The following is a 27625-nucleotide window of genomic DNA, read 5'->3' as shown; positions in this document are numbered from 1 at the left end:
AATAATCACACCACTGTCCCTGGTATGCCATAAGTAATTAATAAATTATTGTCCCCCCCTCTCTCCTGCACCCCATCACCCCATCACAGGAGTAAGAGTGTTGGAGTCAGGATTTGAACTTAGGGTTCCAAATTTAACACTCAATTTACTATGACAGATTTTGTAAAGTCCTACACTTGGATTCAACAGATCAACTATTCAGGTATAATAAAATCAATCAAATCAAAAAGATTTGAGGGTCTTAGTGAACTGCAACAGCATTATGACTCAACCATGTGATATAATAGCCAAAGAACTAACTGGAAGGGGTCTCAGGTTGCATTAGTAATAAAAGCAGAGTAGAGGCAGCTCAGTGGCTCAGTGGCTAGAGAACCAGACCTGGAGATAGAAGGGTCTGAGTTCAGATCTGATCTTAGATACTTCCTGGGCAAGGACAAGTCTCTTAATCCCCATTGTTTATCCCTTACTGCTCTTCTGTCTTGGAACCAGTACTTAGTATGGATTCTAAGACAGAAGGTAAGAGTTAAAAATAATAATAAAAGTAGAGTATCAAGAGTGAGGAGGACACTAGGTGGCATAGTGAATAGAGCACTGTGCTTGGAATCAGGGACACTCACTTCATGAGTTCAAATCTGGTCTCAGACATTTAATGGCCGTATGACCTTGGACAAGTCACTCAACCCTGTTTACTTCAGTTTCCTCATCTATAAAATGAGCCGGAGAAGGAAACAGCAAACTACTCCAGTATCTTTGCCAAGAAAATCCCCAAATGGGGTCATGAAGAGTTGGACACAACTGAAGTGACTCAACCACCACCACAATGACCAAGATGTCAAGAATGAGGGAGGCCATTGCCCTTCCGTGCTCTGCTCTGGCGAACATCTGTAGAATTTTGTTCATTTTGTGGTGGGGTGTCTGAAGAAGGATATTGATAAGGTAGAGAGTGAGTGGATAGACAAACAGACTCAAGATATTATTGTATAATGACTGGTTGGAGGAACTTGGGATATTTGGCCTAGAGAAGATTGGAAGTGGTGTTGGGTGGATTTGATGACTGCCTTCCAACATTTTAAGGGCTTGGTTCTTGAGGATGGAACTAGGTATGAGGAGTGGGTGGTATGTGTAGACCTTGGATTAATGAAAGGAGAAATTTAGTAAGATTTAGAGCCATTTAGTAGTGGAAAGGAATGCACTCTTCATCAGAGGTCACAAGATCTGGGGTCTGGCCCTATGAGGCACTTCAAAGCTATCTAATCCAACCTCCTCAATTAACAGAAGACTAAGAGCTAGAAGGGTTAGGGTTCCCTCTTTATGTTACACATGGAGAAACTGAGGTCAAGAAGAGCAATGATTTGCCTAAGATCAGCCAGGGAACATAGAGCAGGGTCAGGATTTGATCTGGGTCATCTGAACCCAAATCCAGTGTGCCTCTTACTATGCAAATACTTTTATCTATATTTGGCAGTTGGAGAAATTGAGGCATGAAATGACTTTACCAAGGCCATGTAGTTAGTGCCATAATTAATACTCAAACCCAGGTCATCAGGGTTCCAATCAGGGGTTCTTTTCAAGGTGCCTCAAGAACCCACTCTCCTGGGAAAGAAAGGGGTATTGCTTGTTGCCTGTGGCCTCTTATTTTCCCAGAGCCTCTCCATTTCAAACACTGGTCATGCAGTACAATGGAAAGAGCAGTAGCTGACTGATTGTTGATTGTTTCATTGATTGACTTTGGAGTTCCAAGCCTTGGGTTTGACTGTCAGCCTGCTTTGTGCAAGGTATTTAACATCTTTGGGCCTCAGTTCCCTCATATGTAAAATCAAGGGGATGGAGGTCAGTAGGACTAGATGACAGCTAAGGTCCCTCCAGCTCTTATTTCTATGAATGGCAGTAGTTAGCCTAGCATGCTAGGGAGAGCTCAGTCCAGCCCTTACCTGCTCCTATGCGTTGAACCCCCAGTAAACATTAACCAAGGAATGTTCCTTGCCTGCGGGCTGGGGGTTCTGAGAGAGGGAGCCTTGGCACGCGCCATGCCCAACCCACCTCCAGCCTCCCTTGTCTTTAGGGGAGAAAGGCAGGAGGAAGGACATGGAACTGGGAGCAGGTGGAATGTGGTAAGCCTCAAGGGGTGGCAATTACCCAGGTTAACACGTGTTGAGACATTTAGAGGTAATAATAGCTCTGCTCTAAGGCCCCTCCCAGCTCTGACATTCTCTAACCTAAGATCTCTCTTAGCTCCATGTTCTAAGTTCTAGCTCAGCTCTAAACCCTATAGTTGATAAAAGGGATGGGTGAGACAATATAGTGACTCCAGGCACAAAGAAAAGTCCCATAGAGAAGAATGTTTGGGAGTGGTGACCAGGTCACTTTGGAGTGTGAAAGAGTGAGAAGGGTAGTAGTGGGAGATAATGCTTGAAAGGGAGTTTGGGCACAAATCTTGGAGGGCATTAAATGCCAGGAAGAGGCATTTGAATTTTATCTTATAGGCAACAGGGAGTCACTGGAGTTTCTTGAGTTGGGATCTGGGTGTGAGGAAGAGTCAGGATTTGAAAAGATTGGATCCTCTTAGAGAACACACTGCCTCTATCCTCAGATGACTTAGCACCCAGTGCACAGAAGAGGGGATCCTTTCAACCCTCATAGCAAGGATAGAATACTGGGTCTGGAGTCAGGAAGACCCAAGTTCAAATCCAGCCTCAGACACTTAGGCAAGTCACTTAACCTTTGTTTACCTCAGTTTCCTCTTTTGTAAAGTGATTATAATAATTGCAACTGCCCTTCAGGGTTGTTGATGTGAGGTTCAAATAAGATAATAATTGCAAAATACTTAGCACAGTACTTGGCACATTATAGAAGCTTGAATGCGTGTTTCTTCCTTCCTAAAGTTGATCTTCCTATTTGAAAAGGAAGCTCAGCAGAGTTTGGAAGTGGTGTGGTGATGTTTTCTTGAAGATTCAGGAGAAGCAGAGATTGGCTGCAGGGCTCCTTTTGTTAGGGGTGATGGCAGAGCTCAGAGGGTTTCTATCTCAAGTGGGGGTGGGGGAAGAAGGTTCCAAGATGGGAGCCTCATGGAATCTCTTCAGAGAGCTTGGCTGCTGGGAGATAACCCTCAGATCTCAGACTCGATTGAAACACCCCCCTCAACGCCCAACATCTTGTGGCTCCCCCTGGACCCAACATTTTACCCATCTTAATATTTTGGCTGTGTCTTGTGCTGCTTCTGCAGCCAAATAGTAAGCTCCGTTGGGCTAGGGAACCATGTCCTCTCTAGGCATAGGGGAAAGGGCACTCAGGTCCAGGAATGAGGAGATCTAGTTTCTAGATCTCTCCCCTTCTGTGTGATCTTAACTAAGCCTCCCTCCCTCTCTGAGCCTTAGCCTCCAAGTTAAAACATTATTTGTGGCAGCCAATTTCTAAGGAGCCTCCCAGCTCTGCCATTCCACATTCTAAGGCCCCTTCTAGTTTGTCATTTCATGTTCTAGGTTCTCTTCCCATTCTCACCTCCTCTGTTTTCAAGTTCCCTCCCAGCACCGACACCCCTGTTCTAACGCAGTACGTTCTAGAGCCCCTGCCTGGGACAGCCTTCTGGGAAACTAGCCTTTTGTGGCAGGGCGGGTGGGGTGTGCCCTGGCTTGGAAGACTTATTAAATTGGACAGTTGTATTGGGAGCCCTCGGGGGCTCAGGAAGCCAGGAGAGCTCCCGGTAGTCCCGGGTTTCCCCTCCTCCCTCTTCCCCTCCCCTTCCCCCCCCCCCCCCCAGCTTCCCCCCTCCTCCCTGCTCAAGGGCAGCAGCTGCCAGGGCTCCCTGGAAGGCCAAGGAACCCCGCCCAGCACATAAAAGGAATGGGCGGGGCTCGGGCTGGCCCTGGCAGCCTTGGCTGCCGGCCGGCCCACTGGCTGCAGATCGAGCAGGTGGGGTGTGGGAGCGTGGACCCCAGTGCACTCCTCGCCTCTCCTCTCCGGAGTAAGCCGAGGAGGCCCTCTGGGTCTGGGAGTTCCCCCTTGGCTCCTCCTCCTCCCTGCCTTGACCCTCATGCCTGCCGGACCTAGGACTCTGATTGGTTCTCCATCCCTGTTCCTTGGGGAAGAGAGGATTGATTTGGGACTTTGGGGTTCCCAAAGGCGGAGGGGCTCCCCCATCTGTCCGCCTAGCACCCAATGCGGCCTCGCCTCCTCCACGGGCTCTCTGGGGTCTCTGTCACCCTCCTCTGGGTGGCGCTCGTCTCCGTGAGGCACAGGACTCCTGCACTCAGTGGGACAGCCCCTGGGGAGAAGAGCTCCAGGCTGCGGGCCCTGGCACTCACAGAGGTCTACATTGCTGTCAAGACTACCCAGAGCTACCACGGGTCTCGGTTGACACTGCTGCTGGACACTTGGATCTCCAGGGCAAGGAATCAGGTGACCTTCGGGGGCTGGAGTGGCTGGGGGGCTCAGGTCTGCGGGTCCCCCCTCCTGAGCTGAGGCATAGCCTCCTGGGCCCGAGATGGGCAGGGATGAGCTGGAAGCCATGAGGGGAGGATGCAGGGAGACAAGAACCCTCTGTCAGGAATTAGAGCCATCCCAAAGTGGCATGGCCTGCTCTCCCACAGAGTGGCTTCTTTCTCTTTGGGGGCCTTTGAGGAGAAGCTGGAGAAGTGCTTGTGGGGATGGAGAAGGAATTCCTGTCTGGAAATGGTTGGAGGCAACTTGGAGCAGCCTTGATTCCAGAAGAAGGGGACCTGGGGTCAAATCTCATTTCTTTTTTAAACCTTTACCTTCTGTCTTAGTATCAATTTTAGGATTTAAGTGACTTTCTTGGAGTCACACAGCTAGGAAGCTGAGGTCAGATTTGAATCCAGGTCCTCTGCTAGAAGCCTGGCACTCTGTCCACCAAGCCACTTATCAGCCCCCAAATCCCATTTTGGATACTAGTAGTGTGACTTTGGACAAGGCACCTCCCCAAGAATTTACTTTACTTATCCAGATATTGGATGAGGTAGCCCCAGGGGCCCTTTGAGCTTTGGATCTGGGTCTTCTGAGATTCCATGATTTTTCTGGACAAAGCAATGTGTTTCTGGAGGCCAGGGACCAGTCCAGGCAAAGGTTCTCCTCCACCAGTGCCTGGCATTAAGTGACCAAGACACTGGGGGGAATGGTGAATGAATCGCTGAACCTGGAGGGGAGGAGAGGTCTTATTCATTATCCAACCATGGATATAAAACCAGGAGAGCAGAATCCCAGAATCTCAAAGCTGGGAGAAGCCTGGGGTTGGGGGCTGGTCTTGTCCAATCCAGCCCCGAACAAGAATGAACTCCACAGCATCCCTGACCAGTGCTCTGTCAGCCTTGAGCAATGGTGGGAGTCCACAGCCTAATTCCACTCCTGGATGGCCAGCATGGTCTTGGTCTAACTTGTGATGGCAACCCAGTTTCTCCTTGTCCTTTAGAGGTCATTGACTCAGTGTCCACAGGGAGCCTGCTATTACTCTGACCACAGTCAGACAGGATGGCCTAACCATCGAGGGTAATCTGGGGTGGCACACCTTCCAGAAACAGTCTAGGATCATGGAACTCCAACCATGGAGTTGGAAGGGACATCAGAGGTCAGCTATTTTATAGGTGGGAAAACTGAGACCCAGTGCCCAGTGAGATGAAGTGATTTGCCCAGGCTACTCAGGGACAATCATGGACCTAGAGCTGAAAGGGGCCTTAAACGGTATCTGATCCAACACTCTCATTTTTATAGATGGGGAAACTGAGACATAGTGAAGTGATGTATGCAAATAAATTGAAGAGTGCCCAGAAGAGAACAATTGGGATGATAAAGTACATTAAGTTCACCTTTTCTGGGAATCAGTTGAAAGCTTAGCCTGGAAGCAGCATGGTAGTGAGGAAAGGTCATGGGCTCTGACCTCAGAGAACCTGGGTTTAAATCAGGTCTCTGATAAGATATTCCCATGAGACCTTGGGCCAATCCTATCACATCTGGATCTCAGATGCCTCCTCTGTTATCAAGGATGATCTCTGAGGTTCCTTCCAGTTCCCTCCCTAGGGGTCAATTTTATCATGTATAAAATACTATTAAAAGCTAGTGTTTATATAGAATATATGTATATATGAGATAAGGAAATTAAGACTGAAGTAGTTGACATGACATGATAATAATTATAGCTAGCATTTATAGAACACTTTAAGGTTTGTAAAGTGTTTTACAAATATTAGCTCATTTGATTCTCAAATCACCCTTAGGAGGTAGGTGCTATTTTTATCTCCATTTTACAGTAGAGGAAACTGAGGCAAATGGAGGATAAGTGACTTGCCCAGGGTCACATAGTATTTGAGGCCAGATGTGAACTCAGGTCTTCCTGACTCCATCATAAGTGTCTGAAACTGTATTTGAACTTGAGTTTTTTGTTTGTTTGTTTGTTTTTATTACAAGTATTCTATCCTTTAAAGTAAGTGGGGTTGGGTGGACTACATGGCCTTGGAAAGCCCATCCTGTGGCCTTCTCCTCTCTTCCTTCCTTCTCTCCTTCCCTCTCCCCTCTGCTCTGATCTCTCTCTCTCTCTCTCTCTCTCTCTCTCTCTCTCTCTCTCTCTCTCTCTCTCTCTCTCTCTCTCTCTCTCTCTTTCCCTCCTCCTCCCCACCCTCCTTCTCTCTCTTCTTCCCCTGTCTCTGGCTTTCTCTCCTTAGCCATCTCTCTCAGGTTATCAATATGCCTCTTGTTCTAGGACCATGCCTACCTCCCTCCATTTCTCTGGCCCTGTAGCACAATAATCCTGGGAATACTCCAACAGTGTTTTCATAACTAGCTCTCATTTGTAGATCCAGAGGGATCTGGATAGAGGGGAAAGAGGCTTGAGCCTGCATCAGAAGGATGGACTCCAGCCCTGCTTCTGAACTTTCCTGGCTGAGTGAATGTGGGTGAGGCACTTTTCCTCTGCCTGCCTCAGTTTCCTCACCTTCCTGCATTGAGGACTCTAGATCAGCCTGCTGGTGTTCTTTAGGGTTTTCTCAGTGCTTTGATGTACCTGATTTCATCTGGTTTGATTTGGTGGCTGTCTCCCTCTCTGTATCTCTGTGTCTCCATCCCCATCTCTGATCCCTTATTCTCAGGCAGTCCTAACTGCCTCTGTGGTCCCGTGTTCCCTGCCTCCATCTCTCTGACCCATTCTGTTTGTCTCACTGACCCTGGATATGCCTTCAGGTCTTGGGGTTCCCATCCTATCACTTTTGCTCAGAAGGGTCTGTCTTATTTCCTGTTCTTCAGTGCCCTCACTCTTCTGGAGGCAGGGATGGGCTGGACTGATAGTCTAGGCTCCCCCCCTTCCCACCCTTGACCTTCCACCTCTTCCTTCTTCTCTTGTCTACCCAGCTGGACCCAGGGCCTCAGATAGCTTCCTGTAGGGACAAGGGTGGGAGCTGGGCTCTGGGCAGGGGAGACGGTAAGGCTGGCTCACTGTTGGAGAAAGGCAGGAAGGATCCAGGAGGCATTCCCAAGCCTCTGACTGTCCTGTTTCCCTGGGGCTCCAACTCCCCCTTTTCCATCCACCCCATTTCCCCCTTCCCTTCTCTGTGTGAGTGCTGGGGCAGGGGTGGAGAAAACTCTGGAGGAGAATGGGCCCTGTAAGAAGGAACCCCTCCCCTATTGCTTCCCCCTGTCCCTTCTGGTATTTCCGGATCGAGGCCAGGGTGGACCGGAGGGAGGCATGCTGTCACCTCCTGTGTGGGTTTCCTGTGGGGCCGTTTCTATAAGGAGACTGCTGGGTGGACCCTATGTTGCTGAAAGGGTTGGGATAAGGAGATGCCATGTGTGTTTGTGTAAATGATTTTCATGCTCTCATATGTGTGCATAAGGGCATAGAGTCAGTGGATTTGGGTCCAGAGGAGCTGGGTTCCAACATGGCCTCTGATACTACCTGGGTGACCTTGAGTCACTTGATCTCCCCCAGCCTCGGTCTCCTCATCTGTAAAAAGAATGGGCTGGACTGGATGGCCTCTGAGGTCCCTTTTAACTCTAATGTCCATGATTCCAGGTATGTGCATCATGGAAGAGTGACAGGACACAGGACAGGGACTGCCAAGGAAGGAGCTGGAAGGGTGATGGGATCATTGCTGAATAAGAGACGGGGCTAGTGAGACTCATCTAATCTTCCTCCCTTATTTTACAAATGAGGAAAGTGAGACCTAGTGATATCAAGAGACTTCCTAAATCACAAAGGATTATAGAACTGGAAGATTCCTCAAAGCCCATCTGGTTCACCCCTCCTCATTTTCCCCAGGGCTTGCTCAAGGTCACAGAGGTAGTATCAGAGGTGAGATTTGAACCTAGGTCTTCTCACTCCAGAGCTATGGCCTTTCCACTATACTAAGCATTGAGATAATGTATGTAAAGTGTTTTGCAAACTTGAAAATGCCATGGAAACCTCAGATATTAGGAGTGGGCTCAATGCTGTTGGAGGTCCCTCCAAGCCTTGAGTTTCCCTGCTCTTTGGTATAAACATTCATTCATTCATTCATTCATTCATTCATTCATTCATTCATTCATTCATTCATTCATTCATCCATCCATCAGTCCTGGGGTCTCCTGGATCCAGAGAAGAGGGCCTCAGGGCACCCTGGATCCCGCAGCCTTCTGAGACTGTCCTGTGTCAGTGTCTGTCTCTTTCTAGCCCTGGCCCCACTCTCTCAGCAGGCTTGGGGGAGGGCCATGGGGGGAGTGGTATGGTTAACTCCTCTAAGCTGGTCCTCCCCCACCCCTAGTCTTGGGTGTTAAGTGGGCAGAGCGGCAGGTGGGGCCATTGTGTGACAGCTTGGCGCGTGGGCCTCTCCATTGTGCCTAGGGGCGGAGGTGGCTCCCATCCTTGTTTATTTGCCCTGCTGATACTGCCCCCCCCCATGTGGTGGCGGATGGAGTTGGGCGGGGCAGCCCCAGTGGGCGGGGATCCCCATGATCCCTTTCTTTGGAACAGATGTGTTTCTTTTCAATCTATTGAACCCTGGGTGGCAGCTTGCCTCTCTGTTCCGGCAGCCGTTGGGCATTTTTACAAAGTCCCTTCTGGTCCAGCCCCTCCTCTCCCCTTTCTCCTGCTCACTCTGAGACTGGGGGAGCTCACAAAGATCACAGAAATGAAGGCTCCAAGGGGCCTGCCTCCGAGGGCACTGGACCCAACCCCAAGCCATTCTTCCGCACTTCAGTTAAAGTGGGCAGAACGCTTTCCTTATGCAACCCTTGAGAGACAGTACCACTGACAGGAAAATGACTTCCCCAGTCAGGACGTGGCAGTCAGCATTTGAACCCAGGTCTCTCAGGCGCTACTGGTTTACCGATTTATATATTTAGAGTGGAAAGGGGCCTTGGAAGCCACTTTCTCATTTTCCAAATGGAGAAACTGAGGTCCAGAGAGATTAAGTGACATGCCCCTGGGCCCTGGAGCCAGTGAATTGGCAGATCCAGGATCCAGGTTCTCCAATACCATATCCTAACTCTCTTTCTATTGGTTGATAGATTTGAAGGGGGAAGGTACCTTGGAGTTTATAATTATAATAATTATAATCATAAGTATAATTATAAAGCCCTATTTTACAAATGAATGAACTGTAGGGCAGAAAAAGAAAGGGATTTTTGGGACCATCATTGCATCAACAATTAACATCAGAATTAGGATTTGAACCCAGGGCCAATGGCTCTCATCCAAACCCTCCCCTCCTGATTCTGTCCCCTTGGAGATAAAGCTGGGGCTGAACCTGTGACCATGTCGGAACATTAGGCAGGTTCCAGGCTTAGGATGGTGACACTTAGATCTGGAAGGAAACAAGGCTAATCCCTCTTCCACTCGAGAGACCTTCACAACTCTCCACCTCTCAGCCAAATGAGCTCACATATGGAAAGTGCTTTGTAGGCCTTGAAGTCTTACATAAATGGCAGCTATTATTGTTAAGTCTATGCGCCTATGATCCCTGTGCCCTGGAGGAAGCAGAGGCACAACAAGGAGGAGGAGCTGTGCCAAGGCTTACAGAGACCCTCAAGAAAGGCGAGGAAGGCGTGCGGAATTGTGTGGGATGCTTTGTGTGCTTGTGGGGAGGAAGGCTGAGGGAGAGTGGGGTGTGTGTGTGTGTGTGTGTGTGTGTGTGTGTGTGTGTGTGTGTGCACGCACATAAAACTGCGGCCAAATCTATTTCTCAGGGGTCCAGACTTAGAATGAATTAACCAGGGGAATCAGCGGGAGGATGAGAAATGGGTGGGCTGGGGATCAAATGCAAAGCTGTGGAAGAGAAGAAAAGGAGAGGAGCAGACTCTGCTGAAGGCTGCCTGCTGAGCACACCCCAAGCCCAGCCCACAGCCCTGAAGAGATGGAGGGAGCTGGGCTGAGGGCTGAGGTGTCTACTGGTGTCTCAGGGCATGTGTGTGACACTGAGAAAGCTGGCTCTGTAAAGGATGGGTCTGTGTGGGAGATAGGATGCTGTGTGTGTGTGTGTGTGTGTGAGAGAGGGGGGGGGAGAGAGAGAGGAGAGAGAGAGAGAGAGAGGGAGAGGGAGAGAGAGAGGGAGAGGGAGAGAGAGAGAGAGAGAGAGAGAGAGAGAGAGAGAGAGAGAGAGAGAGAGAGAGAGAGAGAGAGAGAGAGAGAGAGAGAGAGGGAGAGAGAGAGGGAGAGGAGAGGGAGAGAGGGAGAGAGAGACAGAGACAGAGACAGAGACAGAGACAGACAGAGACAGAGACAGAGACAGAGACAGAGACAGAGAGAAATAGAGGAGAGACAGAAAGAGGAATAGAGTAGAGACAGATAGGGAAAGAGAGAGGATAGAGGAGAGCCAGAGAGAAAAGAGTTCAGAAGTTGCATCACTCTGTAAGGGAAGCAGAGTGCTGTTATTGATAGAGAGCTGGGAAGACCTAGATTCAGCCCATATAAAATATGAGTTATATGTAATACCCAGATGTAATCATCTTTAATACTTATATATTGCTTGAGATTTTCAAAGCACATTTTAAATAACATCTCATTTGGTCCTCACAACAATCCTTTGAGGTGGGTGCTATTATTACCCCCATGTTGCATATGTGGAAACTGAGGCAAACAGCGTGATGTGACTTGGCTGGGGTCATACAACTAGTAATCATCTGAGGCAAGATTTGAATTCTGGTCTTCAGGTCCAGTGCTCTTTCCCCTGTGATTGCCTCATTCCCTATTGGCTGTGTAACTGGCTAAATTACAACCTCCTGGGGTTAGATGGTTCTAAGATGCTAGCCTTTGTTGGCAGAGGGAATTTGCTTGTCTGGGAGTTCTCCATACCACAGAAATTATAGCTTCAGTCTCTATTTTTGTGTAAAGTGTGAATGTGTTCATATAAATAACAGCTGTTTGAAGCAGCTGGGGGCATCACTGTGGATAAAGTCCTGGGCTTGGAGTCAGGAAGATCTGAATTCAAATCCAATCTCAGATGCATACTGTGTGACCTTGGTAAAGTCCTTTACCTGTTCTCTCTCTCTCTCTCTCTCTCTCTCTCTCTCTCCTCTCTCTCTCTCTCTCTCTCTCTCTCTCTCTCTCTCTCTCTCTCTTCCTTTCTCCTTCCTTCCTCTCTCTTCCCCTTCCTCCCTTCCTCCCTCCCTCCATCTCTTTCTTTCACTCCCTCCATCTCTTTCTTTCTCTCCTGTCTCTTTCTCTTTCTTTGTTTCTTTGTTTCTTTCTTTGCTTCTTCCTTTGTTTCTTTCTTTGCTTCTTTGTTTCTTTGCTTTTTTGTTTCTTTGTTTCTCTCTCTTTCTTTCTCTCTTTCTCTCTTTCTTTCTTTCTTTCTTTCTTTCTTTCTTTCTTTCTTTCTTTCTTTCTTTCTTTCTTTCTTTCTTTCTTTCTTTTCTTTCTTTCTTTCTTTCTTTCTCTTTCCTTATTGATACTAATTATAGGTATGAAGACAGAAGAGTGGTAAAGATTAGATAACTTACTCAGGGTAACACAGCAAAGAAGTATCTGAACCCAGGTCCTACCAAATCCAGGCTTGGCCCTCTATCCACTGAACTACCTAGCTTCCCAGACTCACCTGTTTTCTGCCCTTGCTTCCTGAACTGTAAAATAGGGCTCATAACAGCATCTACCTCCCAGAGTTGTCATGAGGATCATATAAAGGAATATCTGTAAAGCCCTTAGCACAGCTCCTAGGCCCTTTGTTCTGGGTGCTTTGTAAATGCTTGTTGCTTCCCCTTCCCTGAGTCTATGTAAAAGGATGTTGATATAGCTAGATTCAGAGGCCAGGATATATTGTAGTGTTTTATGAATGCTGGCCCCTCACCTAGAGAAGGGTCTGTGCCTAGCTCCCAGTAACCCCTTGTTCCTCTCTGGTTACTTTTCCTTCTAGACCTACATCTTCACTGATGGAGAAGACCAAGCCCTCCAGGAGAGGACTAGGTAACATATGCCCTTGCCTGTTTCCTTTCCATATGATAAGACAGAGAGCTGCTATGGGACTCTAGAGTTTATCTAATCCAATGTATTTCTTCTTTTTTAATAAAAACCCTTACCTTCCATCTTAGAGTCAATACTGTGTGGCTCCAAGGCAGAAGGTAAGGGCTAGGCAATGGGGGTCAAGTGACTTGCCCAGGGTCACACAGCTGGGAAGTGTCTGAAGCCAGATTTGAACCTAGGACCTCCTGTCTCTAGGCTGGCTCTCAATCCACTGAGCTACCCAGCTGCCCATCCCATGTACTTCTTTTAACAAATGAGTAAACCTACAGGACATAGATGACTTTGCCCAAGTCATGTAGCTAAAAGGTGTGATTTGAACCCAGACCCTCTGCCTTAAAATATCTGTTTTTTTCCTTATGTTCTGCTGTCTCCTGATCTGACCATGGGATCCCTGAGATGGAGACATGGGCATCTTTGACTTGGTCTGAGACAGTACTTGTGGGGCATGTGGTGGGGAGGGAGTATCTCTTACCTCAGTTCCCTCAATTGTAAAATGGGGAATCATAATAGTACCTGCTTCCCCAAGTTGTCAGGATCAAATGAGATATTTGTAATGCCCTTAGCATAGTGCCTGAGACATAGTAGATGCTATATAACATACAAATTCATTTTCTTTCCCCCTATCTGTGTAAACATTCATACCTACATCTCGATACAGAGACCAGGACATGTCTAATGGTCCTACTAATGCCCAAGTGGGAGCTTGTTTTCTCTCCACTGCTGAGTTGTTTGCTTCTGCTCTGGGATTGCCTGGAAGGGTGGACTGCCCTTTGGTACTTGAATGTCCCTTCAATACAGGAAGGGGCTGACCACACCGACAAGCAGTTGCGAGGGGAGGCAGAATGCCCTAAGGAGCAGAGGGATAGTGGAGAAAGGCTAAAAGGAAATCCAGGACATCTGAAGGAGCCTCAGCTGAGTGACGATGTGAGAGGATCTTGGGAAAGCCACCTTCTAAGCTCAGACTTGCTGATGGGCAAAAAGAGAGGATGGCATTAGATAATCTCTAATATCCCTTCCAGCTCTGACATCCCCTGTTCTAAAGTCACTTCCTTAAAGGATGGCCTTGGAGTCAAGAAGATCTAGGCTCAAGTTCTTTTGGCATAAACTTAATGTGTGACCACAGACAAATCGTCTAATCTCTTGGGCTCCAGAGAATTAGAAGTTGTTGATCTCCACAGGTGAAGGGAGTTTCCCCACTTGGGATGGATTCCCTTTGCTGATGAATTCATGGATTCCAGGCCAGACCAAGCTCCTTCCCCATCCTATCTTTCTATGGATCAGAATATCATTCTACCCCTTGATCAGAGGGTGAATCCCATCCTCTCAGGATCTGATCATTCTGAGAGATGCTAGACTGGAGACACCCACATGCCAAGGGCTTATGGGGCAAAGGGACTGCTGCTTTGCTGATTCTCTGATCTTCTCTCCAGGGTCCCACCTAGTGATCACAAACTGTTCAGCGGAGCACAGCCACCCAGCCTTGTCCTGCAAGATGGCTGCCGAGTTAGATGCTTTCTTGGCCAGCAGGCTGAGGTCAGTGGGTTTGGGTGGTTTGCCAAATGTGGTAGGTGTGGTCATGGATCCAAGCCAAGGCCCCTGGGGATTCTGAGAAGATGGGGATTTTAGCTGAGGCTGAGTGGGTGTCCATCAAAAGAATGGGAACTTCTTGGGGGCAAGGTCCCTATATATCCCCAGTCTTACCTAGCATGTGTACATGGCTGGTGCATAGTAGATAGCTCGCTGATGATCAACCAAGCAATAAACATTTATTAGATTCCTACTGCATGAAGACAAAGAATGAGACAGTCCCTGCCCTCAGGAAGCTTATGTTAGGGGAGAAATCCTGTGAATAAATATACAATGTTTGTGGCAGCTAGGTGGCACAGTAGATAAAGCATTAGGTCTTGAGACAGGAAGATCTTTGTTCAAATATGACTTCAGACATTTGCTAGCTGCGTGACCCTGGACAAGTGATTTAACCATGCCTGCCTCAGTTTCCTCAGCTGTAAAATGATCTGGAGAAGGAAATAGCAAATCACTCTAGGATCTTTTCAAAGAAAACCCCAAATAATGTCAAGAAGAGTCAGCCACACATAAAATGACTGAATAAGAAAAACAAAATGATATGTGTGATTGTATATACAGTGCATTTGAGGGGGGTTGTGAAGGAACTAGCTTTTGGGAGGGGTCAAAAAAGGCTTCTCCTTGAAGATATGTCTCTGGACCACTTTTTGAGGGACCCCAAGGCCTCTGAGCACCTGAGGTGAGCTGAGAGAACAATGAATTCTCCAGTAATTGGTCTTCAGAGCCCCCTTACCCTGGTATGTAAGCCTTTCCTCATCTGCCTTCATGCCACCCCTCCCTTTAGGACACAAGTCGCCTTTTTCTCAGTATTATATTTCTTTGTGGACATTTAGATAATTGGATTGTAGATTTGTAGCCAGAAGGCACACTAGAGATCATCAGATCCAACTATCTCTTTTTTTTTAAAGTTAAATCTTATTTTTTTAATGAACAAAGATTTGTCTACCCTTTCCATTTCCTCTTTGCTGAAAAAAAGAAAAACCAAACCCTCAACATAAATATATCTAGTCAAGCAAAAAAAAAAGTGCCACCTTGGCCATGCCCCAAATGTGTGTCTCATTGAGTATCTTGAGTCTATCACCTCTTTTTCAGAAGATGGGTAGACAGCTTTCTTCTCAATCCCCTGGAATCACGGTGGGTCATGTCCACCAGAGTTCTTAAGGCTCTCAGTGTTGTTCCTCCTTACAGTCAGATTTGCAGTAACTGATGCAAAGTGAAAAAAGCAGAACCAAGAGAACAATTTATACGACAGCAGCAATATTATAATCAACTTTGAAAGACTTAGCATCTCAGTCAACACAATGACTAATCACACTTCCAAAGGATGAAACACAGGACCCCTGCCCCCCAGAAGGAGAGCTGATGGACTCAGGGTGCAGAAGGAGCACAGTCTTCTCTCTCTCTCTCTCTCTCTCTCTCTCTCTCTCTCTCTCTCTCTCTCTCTCTCTCTCTCTCTCTCTCTCTCTTTCTTTCTTTCTTTCTTTCTTTCCTAATTGAAGAATTTCTTTTGGATGACTATAACATATTTGTAATGGGTTTTTTTCCTTCCCTTCTCAATTGAAGGGAAGGGAGGTAACTTGGAATTGAAAATAAAATAAAATAAAATGGAATTTTAAAAAATGTAGTTCTAATCCTCTCATTTTATAGATGAGTCTGAGAGTTATTAAATGACTTGCCTAGGTTCACACAGTCATCTGAGACAGGTTTTGAATCCAGGACTTCCTGGCTCTAAGTTTCCACTGATTCTAAGCTAATCTCTATCTAAGAGATAAAAGTATTCTTTATCTTAATATCTTCGCCAGTGCTTGAGTCAGTGTTTTACAGAACTTTGGAAGGAAGGAAAGAACTAGGAAGGTATGTATTATAGCAGAAACAACTTTGACTTCTGAAAGGGAGGTAAAAATTTCTAGCACTGGCTTGCTGGGGAAGCAACTGGACCCAGAGTCAGGAAAATCTGAGTTCAAACCCTGCCTCAGATACTATCCATGTGAACATGGGCAAGTCACTTAATTTCTGTTTGCCTCGGTTTCCTCAACTAGAAAATAGGGATAATACCAGAACCTACCTCCCAAGATTGTTGTAAGGATCAAATGAGATAATATTTGTAAAAAGGGTTTAGCATAGTGTCAGGCCCATAGCATGTGCTTTATGAATGCTAGCTAATAGTTATTACGAGAACAATAAAAAATAGCTATTGAGATAAATTTTAAAAATGGACCACTCTTCCCTTACCCATAACCTGGTGAGGTTTGCCTAGGTTGCCTGAAGTTTCCTTTCAGCTCTGACATTCTAGCATTCTGTGTTTCTGGCATTAGTGATCCATACACAGGGAGGGGGGAGTTCCCTGTGGCCTGTGAGGTCAGGGAGCACTTTGTAAGGGAGGGGGCTCCTAAGCTGGGTCTTGAAGGATGAGCACAATTTCTTTTAACATGAAAATGATCTTGGAGATAGAGGATTTCTATTTCTAATTTCTGGCTGTCATTGATTATTCACAGCTCAGTTTGAATTCATTTAATTAGATGGCTTTCCTCTTAACTGTTGGCTGGGAGCCTCCACACTGAGGGAGTGGAATGGAATGGCCTGGGAAAGCATTTATCAAGCCCTTACTTTGGGCCAAGCCCTATGTTAAGGGCTGGAGATACAAAAGAAAAGGAGATGGCTTTTGCTTCCAGAGAGTTCACATTCTCATTAGGAGAGAGCACAAAAAGGGAAATTTGGGAAAGGGAATATTATGAATTCATCAGAAAGAATAGCACTTTCCTTGAAACAGCTCTGTGGTACTATTAATGCCATTATTTTCATTTGTCCTGGGGGGAAACTGAGGCATAGAGAAGTTCAGTGACTTTCCTAAGTTCACAACCAAAAAGTATCAGATCCTGAATTCAAATGTAGATCTGTGCATCCTTCTTTCCAACAATACCACACACCTAGGGGCTACTGTGGATAGAGTGCTGGCCTTGGACTCAGGAAGACCTGAGCTCTCTTCTGCCTCAGATACTAGCTGTCATTCTGTCTAAGACACTTTAGTCTTTCAGATTCAGTTTTTCTTTCCCTCTAAAATTGAGGGGGGTAGGAATTTGGATATGATAAAAAGGAATTTGGGATACTGGTTGATGTTCTATGGGGAACCATATCAAATTAGTTAGTTATTTTTGCTACCATGCTATCCTGCTGACCCATATGAAGCTTTTGATCCCTTAGGACCCCCAGATCTTTTTCAGACAAACTGCTGCCTAGCTAGCTAGCTCCTTTTCTCCATTCTCAGGTATCATTCCTTTAGCTAGCTAGCTCCTTTTCTCCATTCTCAGGTATCATTCCTTCCATCCCAAGTTAGAAGTTCTATCTTGGTGGCTTTTCCTATCAGGGTTGGGGCTGGAAGGACTTTGGAGTCCAGATTCTACCCTAAGAGGCTGCCTGAGAGATTGTGTTTCTCTCTGTTTCCCCAGTTGGTTCTGCCACTTGGATGATGACAATTACCTGAACACAGAGGCCCTGCTGACACTCCTGTCCTCCTTCTCACCCACCTGGGATGTATACATTGGGAAACCAAGTCTGAACAGGCCCATCAGGGCTTCAGAACCAATGTCCAACAACCAGACGGTTAGTGTGGCTCCTTCACTATGTTGGCTAGGAGTTCTCGGGGGGGGGGGGGGAGGAAAGAAGGGGAAGCAGAGATATAGATGATAGGCTCAGCTCATTTGAGGATGGAGAGAGTAAAGGGGGCTTAGAGACCAAAGGCTTCATACAATATAGTGAACACTAACTCTAGGAGCAGAGGATTTGAGTTCAAATGTTATTTCTGGTTCGTGTTGCTGGTATGACTTTGGGCAAGTCGCCTCATCTCCAAGGGGCTCAGTTTCCTCTCTATAGATAGAAGGTTGATTAGATCTGTCATCTGAGTTCTGATCCTAACTTTTCATATAAGAAAAATGAAGTCTAGAGACAGGAAGTGATTTGCCCATCATGGCACCACGACAATAGCACAATGAACAGAGAATAGATTTGGAGTGAGAAAAAACTTGGGTTTAAATCTTGCCTCAGACTTTCACTTCCTTCACTAGGACCTTGAGGAAGTCCCTTTCTGAGGCAGCTGGTGACAGTGGGTAGAAAGGCAGGCTGGGAGTCAGGAGGATCTGAGTTCCACTCTGGCCTCAGAATCTTATTAGCTGTGTGATCCCAGGCAAATCATGTAACCTCTGTTGCCTCAGTTTTCTTGCCTGTAAAAGGTTATCAATAATTGCTCTAGATCACATTGTGATCTCACTATTGTGAGGATCAAATGAAGCAGTGTGTGCATAAAAGACTTTGTTATAGTGTTATAGACATGCAAGCTACTCCCATTATTCTAATTTTATTCTCATCTTATTTTTTATGATGTTCACATAGAAATTGTCTCGAGACAAATTGATGCCCTGGTTTGTCTAATGTTGAATGTAGCCTAGTGGATGGAGAGCTGATTGAGAAGCCAGGAAGACGTAGGGTTCAGTTTTGCCTCCGATTTACATCTGATTGTGTGATTCTGGGCAAGTCACTGAACCCCTGAGGACTCTGAGGCTTCACATGGCAGAGAAGGTGCCAGCTTGCTTTGGTAAAGGGAATTTCCTCGCCTGCAAATTCCCTATATCAATGGAGTCACAGGTCTAATCCCCATCCCTATTTAATGTTTTGTGAAGGATGGTGAGTAAAATGATTGATTTGTTTTAAACCCTTGCCTTCCATCTTAGAGTCAGTACTGTGTATTGGTTCCAAGGCAGAAGAGTGGTCAGGGCTAGGCAATGGGGACTAAGTGACTTATCCAGGGTCACATATCTAGGAAGTGTCTGAGGTCAGATTTGAACCCAGGACCTTCACATCCCTAAGTCTTGCTCTTTATCCTCTGAGCCACCCAGCTACCCCTCCCCAAATTATTTATAATCATCATTCATCTCTAGGGCAGACTCTCAATCTACTGAGCCACCTGGTTGCCCCCAAATGATTGATTTTTAAAAAGAGATTCATGTGCTGGGATAGAAGCTCATCCTTTGTAGCTCTTGATGGGACATCCTTGGGACAACTCTGGGAAAAGGCATTTCCTTTTGCCCCAACATGCTTAAAATTTCCTCCTCTAGCTCTCTATATTTTGAAAGCTTTTCATCCCACATAGGCTAGAGATTAGGAACCTTTGGCATGTGACATCTATAAAAATCATTAGAAGTTTTATGGATCAATATTATATCTGGACAACAGTTGTATCTGTGATGATACTCTGGATTCAGCATAGTTTATGACTTTAATTCTCAAGGATATGTAGGGGGAGGAAATGTATTTACTCTTATTGTTACCCATGGTCTTCCTGCAAGTTAGTGTCAAAGTGGCACGTCTAATGGACAAAGAAAATGGGATCAGAAAGAAGAGTTGGGCAAATGTGGTGCTGAGAAACCAAGAGAGGAGATGGGGATGGAGGTCAAGGTCAGGGACAAAATTGAGAGTGTCGGGGCCCCAAGCAGATTGTGTGAGGTCAAGACAGCTGAAGAGTTGTTCGATTTGGCAATCAGGAAGTCACTAATGATTCTGAAGAGAGCAGCTGTTGTTGATGGGTGGGGATGGAAGCCAGACTGCAAAGGTTGGAGGAATGAGTGGGTGGTGAGGAAGTCCATGGAAGCAGCTAGTGTTGATGGTTCTTTCTAGGATTTTGGCGAGGAAGGGGAGGAGAGAATGAAGGAATGACAAAGCATTTATTAAGCAGATGGTCAAGGTCAAGGAAGCTTAATTTTTTCCCTTTTTTAGTTTGGGGAAGCCCTGAATATATTTATAGGCTCTGGGGAAAGGAGCCAAGGAAGGCTAGATTAAAGATGCCTGAGAGGAAGGGGATGATTGATGGAGCAAGGGCAAGGGGGAGAATGTATGATGAGAGATTCAGAGCTGGAATGGATTTTAGTGATCTTCTAGGCTAACCCTCTCACTTTATAGATGAGGAAACTGAGGCCCAGAAATGTGACTTGCCAAAAATCACACAGATATGAGGTGTCAGAGTCATAATCTGAGATGGTGGGATGGAGGATACAAGTGGAATCATTAGTCCTGGTAAAAGGGATGGTCACCTCATCTTAAAACTGGTGGGAAGAGGGGAATATAGGTGGCTCATTCAATAGAGAACCAGGCCTAGAGATAGAGGTCCTGGGTTCAAATCTGACCTTAGACACTTCTTCGCTGTGTGACCTTAGGCATACAATTGCCTATTTCTTACTGTTCTGCCTTGGAACCAATACTTAGTATCAATTCTAAACTGGAAGGTAAGAGTTAAAAAAGAAATTTTTGGGAAGGAGGAAAGGATGAGTGAGAATACTGAGAACTTTAGAGACATTGAGGGTGAAGCTAAATCAGTTTCTCACTAGATGGTCACAATTCTCTCACTAAAAAGGTGAGTGAGATCATCTGTTATGAGGGAATGATAGGGTTTGGTAGGGGTAGGGAATAGAAGATTGGGAAGAGTTATTGTGGGAAGTATGATAGGGAAACACCAAGAAATGTCTATATGGGAATGGTAGCCCAGTTGAGATGAGAATATATGACTTGATGGTGCCCCTTATCATTTGGCCAATCTGGAATAGGAAGGGAAGATGGAGACAGTGAATTTCCCAACAGATGGGAGCTGCTTGGGTGGAGGAAGGTCAAGGGGACAAGTGGTTCAAAGGTGAACCTATACAGAGTAGCTGGATAGGAAAGCTGGAGGTGTCAGGGAAGGCTTCATGGAGGAGAAGGGACTTCAGAAGATCTAAGTTTTCAGGCTTGAAATGACCTTTGTAGGCTCATAAGGTTCAAAGGAACCTTTGAGATCAGCTAGCCCAATTCTGTCATGTATAATTGAGGAACTTGAGGTCCAGAAGGTGGAGTGATTTGTCTAAAGTAACACAACTAGTGTCAGAAGTGGGATTTCAACCCAAGGTCTCTGCCACCAGATCCAATGTTCTCTCCACTGTTGTTTTGAAGGGGACTTGGAGATGATGCCATTGGGGTATTTCTCATGGTAAACCACACTCTTGCTCTGGTTGGGGGAATTTCTAGGATTTGGCTGTGTCCTAGGACATTCAGCGTCTCTAGCCAACCCCAGTCTTTGCTCTTCTCTCCCTTAGAGGCCAGTACAATTCTGGTTTGCTACAGGTGGAGCTGGTTTCTGTATCAACAGAAAATTGGCCAGGAAGATGGTGCCATGGGCCAGGTGAGCAGAGCCCCAAGGAGGTGGCTGGTGGGTTGGTCTGGGTATGTCCAGGTAGGTGATATCTTTGAGCACTGGGACTGTGAGGGAGTTTCTTTTGTAGCAGGAGGGGTTTGAAAGGGAACTCTCTTGGAGTCACAGGATCATTGTGGCTATGTGACCCTGGGCAAGTCTCTTTCTTGAGGTCTCAGTTTTCTCAGCTGTGAAATGGAGGGATTAGACTAGATGACCTCTAAATTTCTTTCCAGCTCTAGATCTATGAGTCTACGTGTAGGACCTTGTGTTTCTTCTCTCTGGGCCCCAGTTTGTTCATCTGATAAATAAAGCAGGACAACAAACCCATTTGTTTTTTTTGTAACCCCAATATTTTTGTCATATGGCCTGTTGCATAGTAAGCACTTGATAAATGCTCATTGCCCTGCCTATGATTATAAGATTTTCTATCAACGAATGCTGGGGGTTGTCAGAGTGGATCATGGAAGGAAAGGTAGGATTGCACAATAGAGAGTCCTGAACTTGGGATCAAGAGATTCCATATTTCCTAGCTGACTTGTACACTTCACAATTTTCCTGCCTTTCAGCCTATTGATGTTGTAAAGATTAAATGAGAAGGGCAGCTAGGTGGCTCAATGCCAGGCTGGGAGATGGGAGGTCCTGGATTCAAATTTGGATTCAGACACTTCTTAGCTGTGTGACTCTGGGCAAGTCACTTAACCCCCATTGCCTAGCCCTTTATACTCTTTTGCCTTGGAATTGATAATGTAGTATTGATTCTAAGACAGAAGGTAAGGATTTAAAAAAGATGAAATGAGATAAGAGATGCTTGAAGGAGTAGAGGTGAACAGGGAAGGTTTCAATAAGGAGGTAGACTTTGAAGAACAGTCAGAGCCAAAGCTAGCTAAGCTTGCTCTGGGCCTTGTGCTAAGTGACTTGACAAGAAGGTTCCTCTCTTTTCAGTGGCCCCAATTTCCTGAGTACCTCTACTATGATCCGCCTACCTGATGACTGCACTGTGGGTTACATTGTCGAGTGCAAGCTGGGACGCCGCCTGCTCCCCAGCCCTCTGTTCCACTCCCACTTGGAGAATCTGCAGGCTCTTGGGGCTGCCCAGCTTCCAAATCAGGTGATTTGGGAGGGAAAGGAGGGATGAGAGATGGTTGGCATTCTCTAAGCACTTATGATATGCCAGGCACTGTGGTGGATGCTTGGAACACAGATTGAAAGGCAAAACAGTACCTGCTGATTAGGAGCTCCCACTCTTTTAGAGGGAGACAATGTATAAAATAGGTTCTTGATGCAAGTCAGATGGAAAAACCCATGGTCCCACCTGCAAAGAAGAGGGAAATGCATTTTCTTTAGTGTCCTTTTCATGGAATAAAATCCTGTTAGTTTTCAGTGCTGAACCATTTGGCAGCACTGGATCTTCAGTAGCTATAGCCATATAGAGCTGAAAGAGACATTCCTAGTCATCTAGTCAAAACAGGTCTGGAGAGATCAAGCGATTTGCCCTGGTTATACAGGTTGCAACCTAGAAGGGCAGGATTCGAACCCATGTCCTTTGAAGCCAATGCCATTGTTCTTTCTACTTACTCTGATTCTACTCCCATGTCCCTTCCCTCCCCTGAACCTTTCTCATGGCTTCTGTCCACTTAGGTTACTCTCAGCTATGGAATCTTTGAGAAGAAACTTAATGCCATTGACCTGGATGGTCCCTTCTCTCCACAAGAAGACCCATCCAGGTGTGTCTTCTTTTGATGGCCCCAGAGGAGGTGTTATAATGGTTGGGGGGGGGGGAGAAGGGGTAGATGTGGTTAGAGAGGAGGGAGCTATGTATGGGCAAGGCTGGGACTGTTTTACTCTCAGTGGATTCTCGTCCGCTACCTGGTCACTATTGTGCTAAAGGGGTAGGGATTCTATTTTTAGAGAGAGGAGGAAGTGATCAGAAAGACAGATTCCATTCTAAGAAGTTGTCCAGCTTAACCAGTGGAATTTACTCAAACAATGGAGAGAATCTAGAGTAAGGGCTAGGACTAGGAGAATGGGAATGCCAAGATCAAAGAGTTAGAAGGGACCTTGAGGTTATCCTGGGCAGATCTTGGAGTTGGAATGTCCTTCCTAGTATGCCATTCCATTTCCACTCAAACACTTCCAGTGACAGAGAACTCAATACTTATTAAGGTAGCTCATTTGATTGCTGGACAGCTCTGATGATTAGGAAGTTCTTTTTATTGAAACCTGAATTTTTCTCCTTCTACCCTATTAAAAAAAATCCTTACCTTCTGTCTTGCTGAGTATTAATTCCAAATCAGAAGAGTGGTAAAGGCTAGGCAATGAAGGTTAAGTGGCATGTCCAGGGTCACACAACTAAGAAGTGTCTGCCTACCTTATGCCCAGTAGTCCATATTGTGGAGGAAATGTGAATTGGGAGAGGGTGTTGATTTCTGGAGCCTCTAAAATTATATTTCTACCTATTTCAAGGTTGACTCAGAGAGCCATCCCTTCCTCCTCTGTCCCCTCAATTTCAGTTTCAATTAGGAGCTCGGTCAAGGAAGCAACAAGAGCCCCACTTTCTGTTGTCTAGGGTTAAGTAAGCATAGGAGAGGACAGCCCCTCAGACTGATCCCTCCTGACCTGACCATCCTCTGCTATTCTGCCCCCTAAGCAGTGTGGTTCTCCTGGTGAAGCCCATCCAAGGCAGTATCCCAGGCATGCATCTAGTATATTAGGAGGAAGTACCTGGGGGCAGTTAGATAGTGGCTCAAGGAAGAAGTTGGAGGGTGGGAAAGAGTCTCATTCTTTTCTTTGTTGGTTTCTCTTGGCAGGTTTCGATCCCTCCATTGTCTCCTCTACCCTGACACTTCCTGGTGCCCACAGCAGGCTACTCAGTGACCCCTGACATTTCTTTCTTGGGACAAAGGCCAAGGAAGAACTTTGGATATTGTATCACTTATAGAAGATCTGAGGGTCATCCCTAGCCCAACTTTTTCTTCTGCAATGGGATCCTCAGGGCTCTCTGGTCCTCAGGGAAGAACAAAAGTATTGTCAGTAGTGCGTTTCCTGACTTCCTTCAGGATGACATCTGGTTTTGGATAGTGACTATCATCTAATCCAAGGCATCTACTGATTTCCCTTATTTAGGGGACACCATCTCTTCCAGGAGACCTAATGAAGTATTGGGTAGCTAAGGAACCTGGCACGGCTGAGTTGGGAGGTGGAAAGGGCCAGGCTCCTTTCAGGCATATGGAGGATGAGTCAAGCAGAGGGTTAGAATTAGGGTGAGGGACAAGGGACAGTCCTTTGAGGAAAAGGGGCCAGAAGATGTCTCTATATTCCTGGGGTGGGAGGTCCTTATTGATCTAAAGAGGGCAAAGCAAAACTCCTAGCTGGATCTTAGGTCAGGATTGTCCCTCTTTGGACCTCAGTTTCCTTATCTGAAAAATGAGGGAATCAGGTTTGATGGTTTCCAAGTTGTATCCCATTTCCTTCATTCTGTGAGCTCTTAGCTCCGACTATATTTTCAGGTCCCTAACCTCAGTTTTGACATTCTATATTCTGAGGGTCCCCCCATTGCTGACATTTCATGTTTTGAGGTACCTTCTAACTTTGACATTCTATAACTCCCTCTCTACTCACCCAGATTCTTGTTGGGGCCCTACTCCTCAGGCTGACAGGAAATCCCTTTGAATTGGGCTCATGACTCAGTAGAATAAAATGAGACACTAGGGCTGTGTCACAGAATGGGTCCTTCTCTCAAAACCTCTGTATGCTAAGGCTCATCTCAAGACACTTCTAGCAATCCCCCTAAGGCTCTAAGTGGCAGAGGACTTACTTATTTGCATTGGCAAAGGAAGTTCCCTCATTTGGGAATTCCCTACACCAATGAAGCAGCTAGGTTGCACAGTGGGTAGTGCTGGCCCTGGAGTTAGGAGGACCTGAGTTCAAACCTAGCCTTAACTACATAATAGCTATGTGACCTTGAGAAAGTAATTTCACCCCGATTGTCTCAGTTTCCTTATCTGCAAAATGAACTGGAGAAGGAAATAGTAAACCACTCCATTTCTCTGCCAAGAAAACTCCAAACAGGGTCATGAAGAATCAGACATGACTGGAAAATGACAGAACACTATACACCAAAGTAATTGCAAGTCCTATTCCCCTCAAAAAGCATCTTGCTATAGGGTCCAAAGAGCAGGAGAGCCAATGTGGAGCTGAGTTTGCAGACTTGGATACCATCCATGCTACCTTAGCCCTTCTACTTGTCCTATATCCTTCTCCAGTGATCAGTCCTAGGATTTAGAACAGGCATTAGCACCTTACAGGTGACATGATTTCACTCTCTTTACAGAGAAGAAAACTGATCTGGGGAGAGAAATTGATTTGCCCAGCTCACATGGGGAGAGCTTAGCACCCACATCTTCTCATTCCCAATCCAATGCCTTTTCCACTTCTGGACTTCAAGCCACCTTCTAGTTGTGATGTGCCATGATGATTGTAGCAGCGTATGTGGTCTGGTGGCAAGGAAAGAGGGGAGAGTCAATAGACACAGACCCTTAGCTCGGCTCTTTGGTCCTAAAATGGGAATGGGTTCGAGTTGGAATGTGAGATGAATAGGATGCCATCTGGTTAAAGCTGAGCCAAGTTACCAGAAATAAGGTATAGTAAGGGAGGTCTGGGAAGAGAAATAATCCAGGACCTGGTACATAGTAGGTACTTGATAAATTGATTGCTTGATGGGGTGTTTAGGGAGCCACCGAATGGGATGAGGGGGAGATTAAAGCATTCCTGTTTTATTGATGCTATTTTCTTTTACGTTGCTGACATTTCCCAGTGCACTTTCTCTTCCCTAACCACAAAATCCTGTAGCATACTCTCCCCATACAAAATAGGACAGTTAAGCAAAACAAATCAATACATTGTCCTTGTCTGATGACATATGTTTCATTTTTCACCTGTAGTTCCCTACTTCTCAGGCAGAACAAACCAATACATTGACTGTGTCTGACAGAATATGCCTCATTCCCTGCCTGTAACTCTCCACCTTTCAGTTTTTCAGTCAACAAGCATTTATTTTCTCTCTTCCCTCCCCTGACCCACAATTTAAAGGAAAAAAAAAGAGGGAAAAATCCTTGTAACAAATTTGCTTAGACAAGCAAACAAATCCCCTCATTATCCATGTCCAAAAACAATGTGAGTCATTACTTTTCTGGCAGGAGATGGGTAGTAGGTTTCATTGAGAGTCCTCTGCAATTGTTGTGCATCATTGTGTTGAACAGAGTTCCCAAATCTTTAAAAAATTTTCATCTTTACAATGTTATTGTTACTATATAAATTATTCTCCTGGTTCTGATTACTTCACTCTACGTCAGTTCATACAAATCTTCACACATTTCTTTGAAGCCATTCATTTTGTTGTTTCTTAAAAAACCCCAACAAAACAAAACCCATTACCTTCTGCCTTGGGACCAATGTTAAATATTGATCCCACAGCAGAAGGAAATGGAAGTTAAGTGACTTGCCCAGGGTCATACAGCTAGGACATGCTCAAGTTCAGATTTGAATCCAGGACCTCCTGTCTCCAGGCTGAGTTTTCTATTCTCTGAGCCACCTAGCTGCCCCTCCTTCATCATTTCTTACAGCATAATAGTATTCAATAATATCTGCTATAACTTCAACTATTCTCCAATGGGTATTTTTACTGTCTGGCATAAGAAACCATTACACTGGCAGTGTCTGATTACATACATATATTTCATTCCTCACCTGCAGTGTCTTACTTCTCTCGAGAGGAGGGAAAGAGATTTTACTTGTCACAGGGGATTCCTGGTCAGGTAGGGGTTGACTTGGGTCACCTCTGAGGCTCCTTCTAGCTTGGAGATTCTATCAAGTTATGTGAAAATGGTTCACTCTGCCAGGTCCTAGACTGGAGTTTTCATGTGGGCAGAGCCTTTCTATTTCCCTTATTACTGAACATAGTGCTTAGCACACAGTAGGTTGACAGGATCAGGAGCCAGAAAAGACCTTGGACAGATTAGAAAAAATAAGCCAAGACAAATAAGATGAAATTAAATGCAGAAAAATGCCAAGTTAAAAACAATGGATTCGATACTAAATGGAGACACTATAAAAATCAGACAGCATGAAAAAGACCTGGGGGTCTTAGTGGATTTCAGGCTCAATGTGAGGCAACCATGTGATGCTGTAACCAAATAACCAGGAAAGCTAATCAGATCTAAAGCTGCATTAAGAGAGGATTAGTGCTCAGGACTAGGATATTAAGAGTGCTGTCATATTCTACCCCAGGCAGACCACCTCTGGAAAGTTGTTTTCTGCTCTGACTGCCCCCTTTTAAACAAGACACTATTGAGCTAGAATGAATCCAGAGAGGGCATCTAGTCTGGTGAAGAGACCAGGGGCTA

The 27625-nt window shown here is 45.8% G+C and overlaps 1 protein-coding gene across 1 annotated transcript; it reads left to right on the top strand.

Annotated features, from left to right (window-relative positions):
* Positions 1-3785: 3785 nt before the first annotated feature.
* MFNG (MFNG O-fucosylpeptide 3-beta-N-acetylglucosaminyltransferase) lies at positions 3786-26966 on the top strand. Its single transcript, XM_056798900.1, has 8 exons — positions 3786-4395; positions 12324-12369; positions 13858-13963; positions 17461-17614; positions 21127-21212; positions 22167-22332; positions 22863-22948; positions 24032-26966. Exons 1-8 carry the CDS (start codon positions 4156-4158, stop codon positions 24096-24098), a joined length of 951 nt encoding a protein of 316 aa, XP_056654878.1. The 5' UTR covers positions 3786-4155; the 3' UTR covers positions 24099-26966.
* Positions 26967-27625: the final 659 nt, after the last annotated feature.

Source organism: Monodelphis domestica, chromosome 5 (genome assembly GCF_027887165.1).
Source record: "Monodelphis domestica isolate mMonDom1 chromosome 5, mMonDom1.pri, whole genome shotgun sequence".
Taxonomy (NCBI): domain Eukaryota; kingdom Metazoa; phylum Chordata; class Mammalia; order Didelphimorphia; family Didelphidae; genus Monodelphis; species Monodelphis domestica.
The sequence above is the reverse complement of the archived record's forward strand: the minus strand, read 5'-3'. Positions and strand labels throughout refer to the sequence as shown.

What these genes read in the sequence shown, in the direction of transcription:
- MFNG (XM_056798900.1), top strand. Translation starts at nt 4,156, where the DNA reads ATGCGGCCTCGCCTCCTCCACGGGCTCTCTGGGGTCTCTGTCACCCTC. An exon ending in CAATGTCCAACAACCAGACG is followed by an intron (nt 17,615 to 21,126) that starts GTTAGTGTGGCT and finishes TCTCTCCCTTAG; the next exon opens with AGGCCAGTACAATTCTGGTT. An exon ending in CCACAAGAAGACCCATCCAG is followed by an intron (nt 22,949 to 24,031) that starts GTGTGTCTTCTT and finishes TTCTCTTGGCAG; the next exon opens with GTTTCGATCCCTCCATTGTC.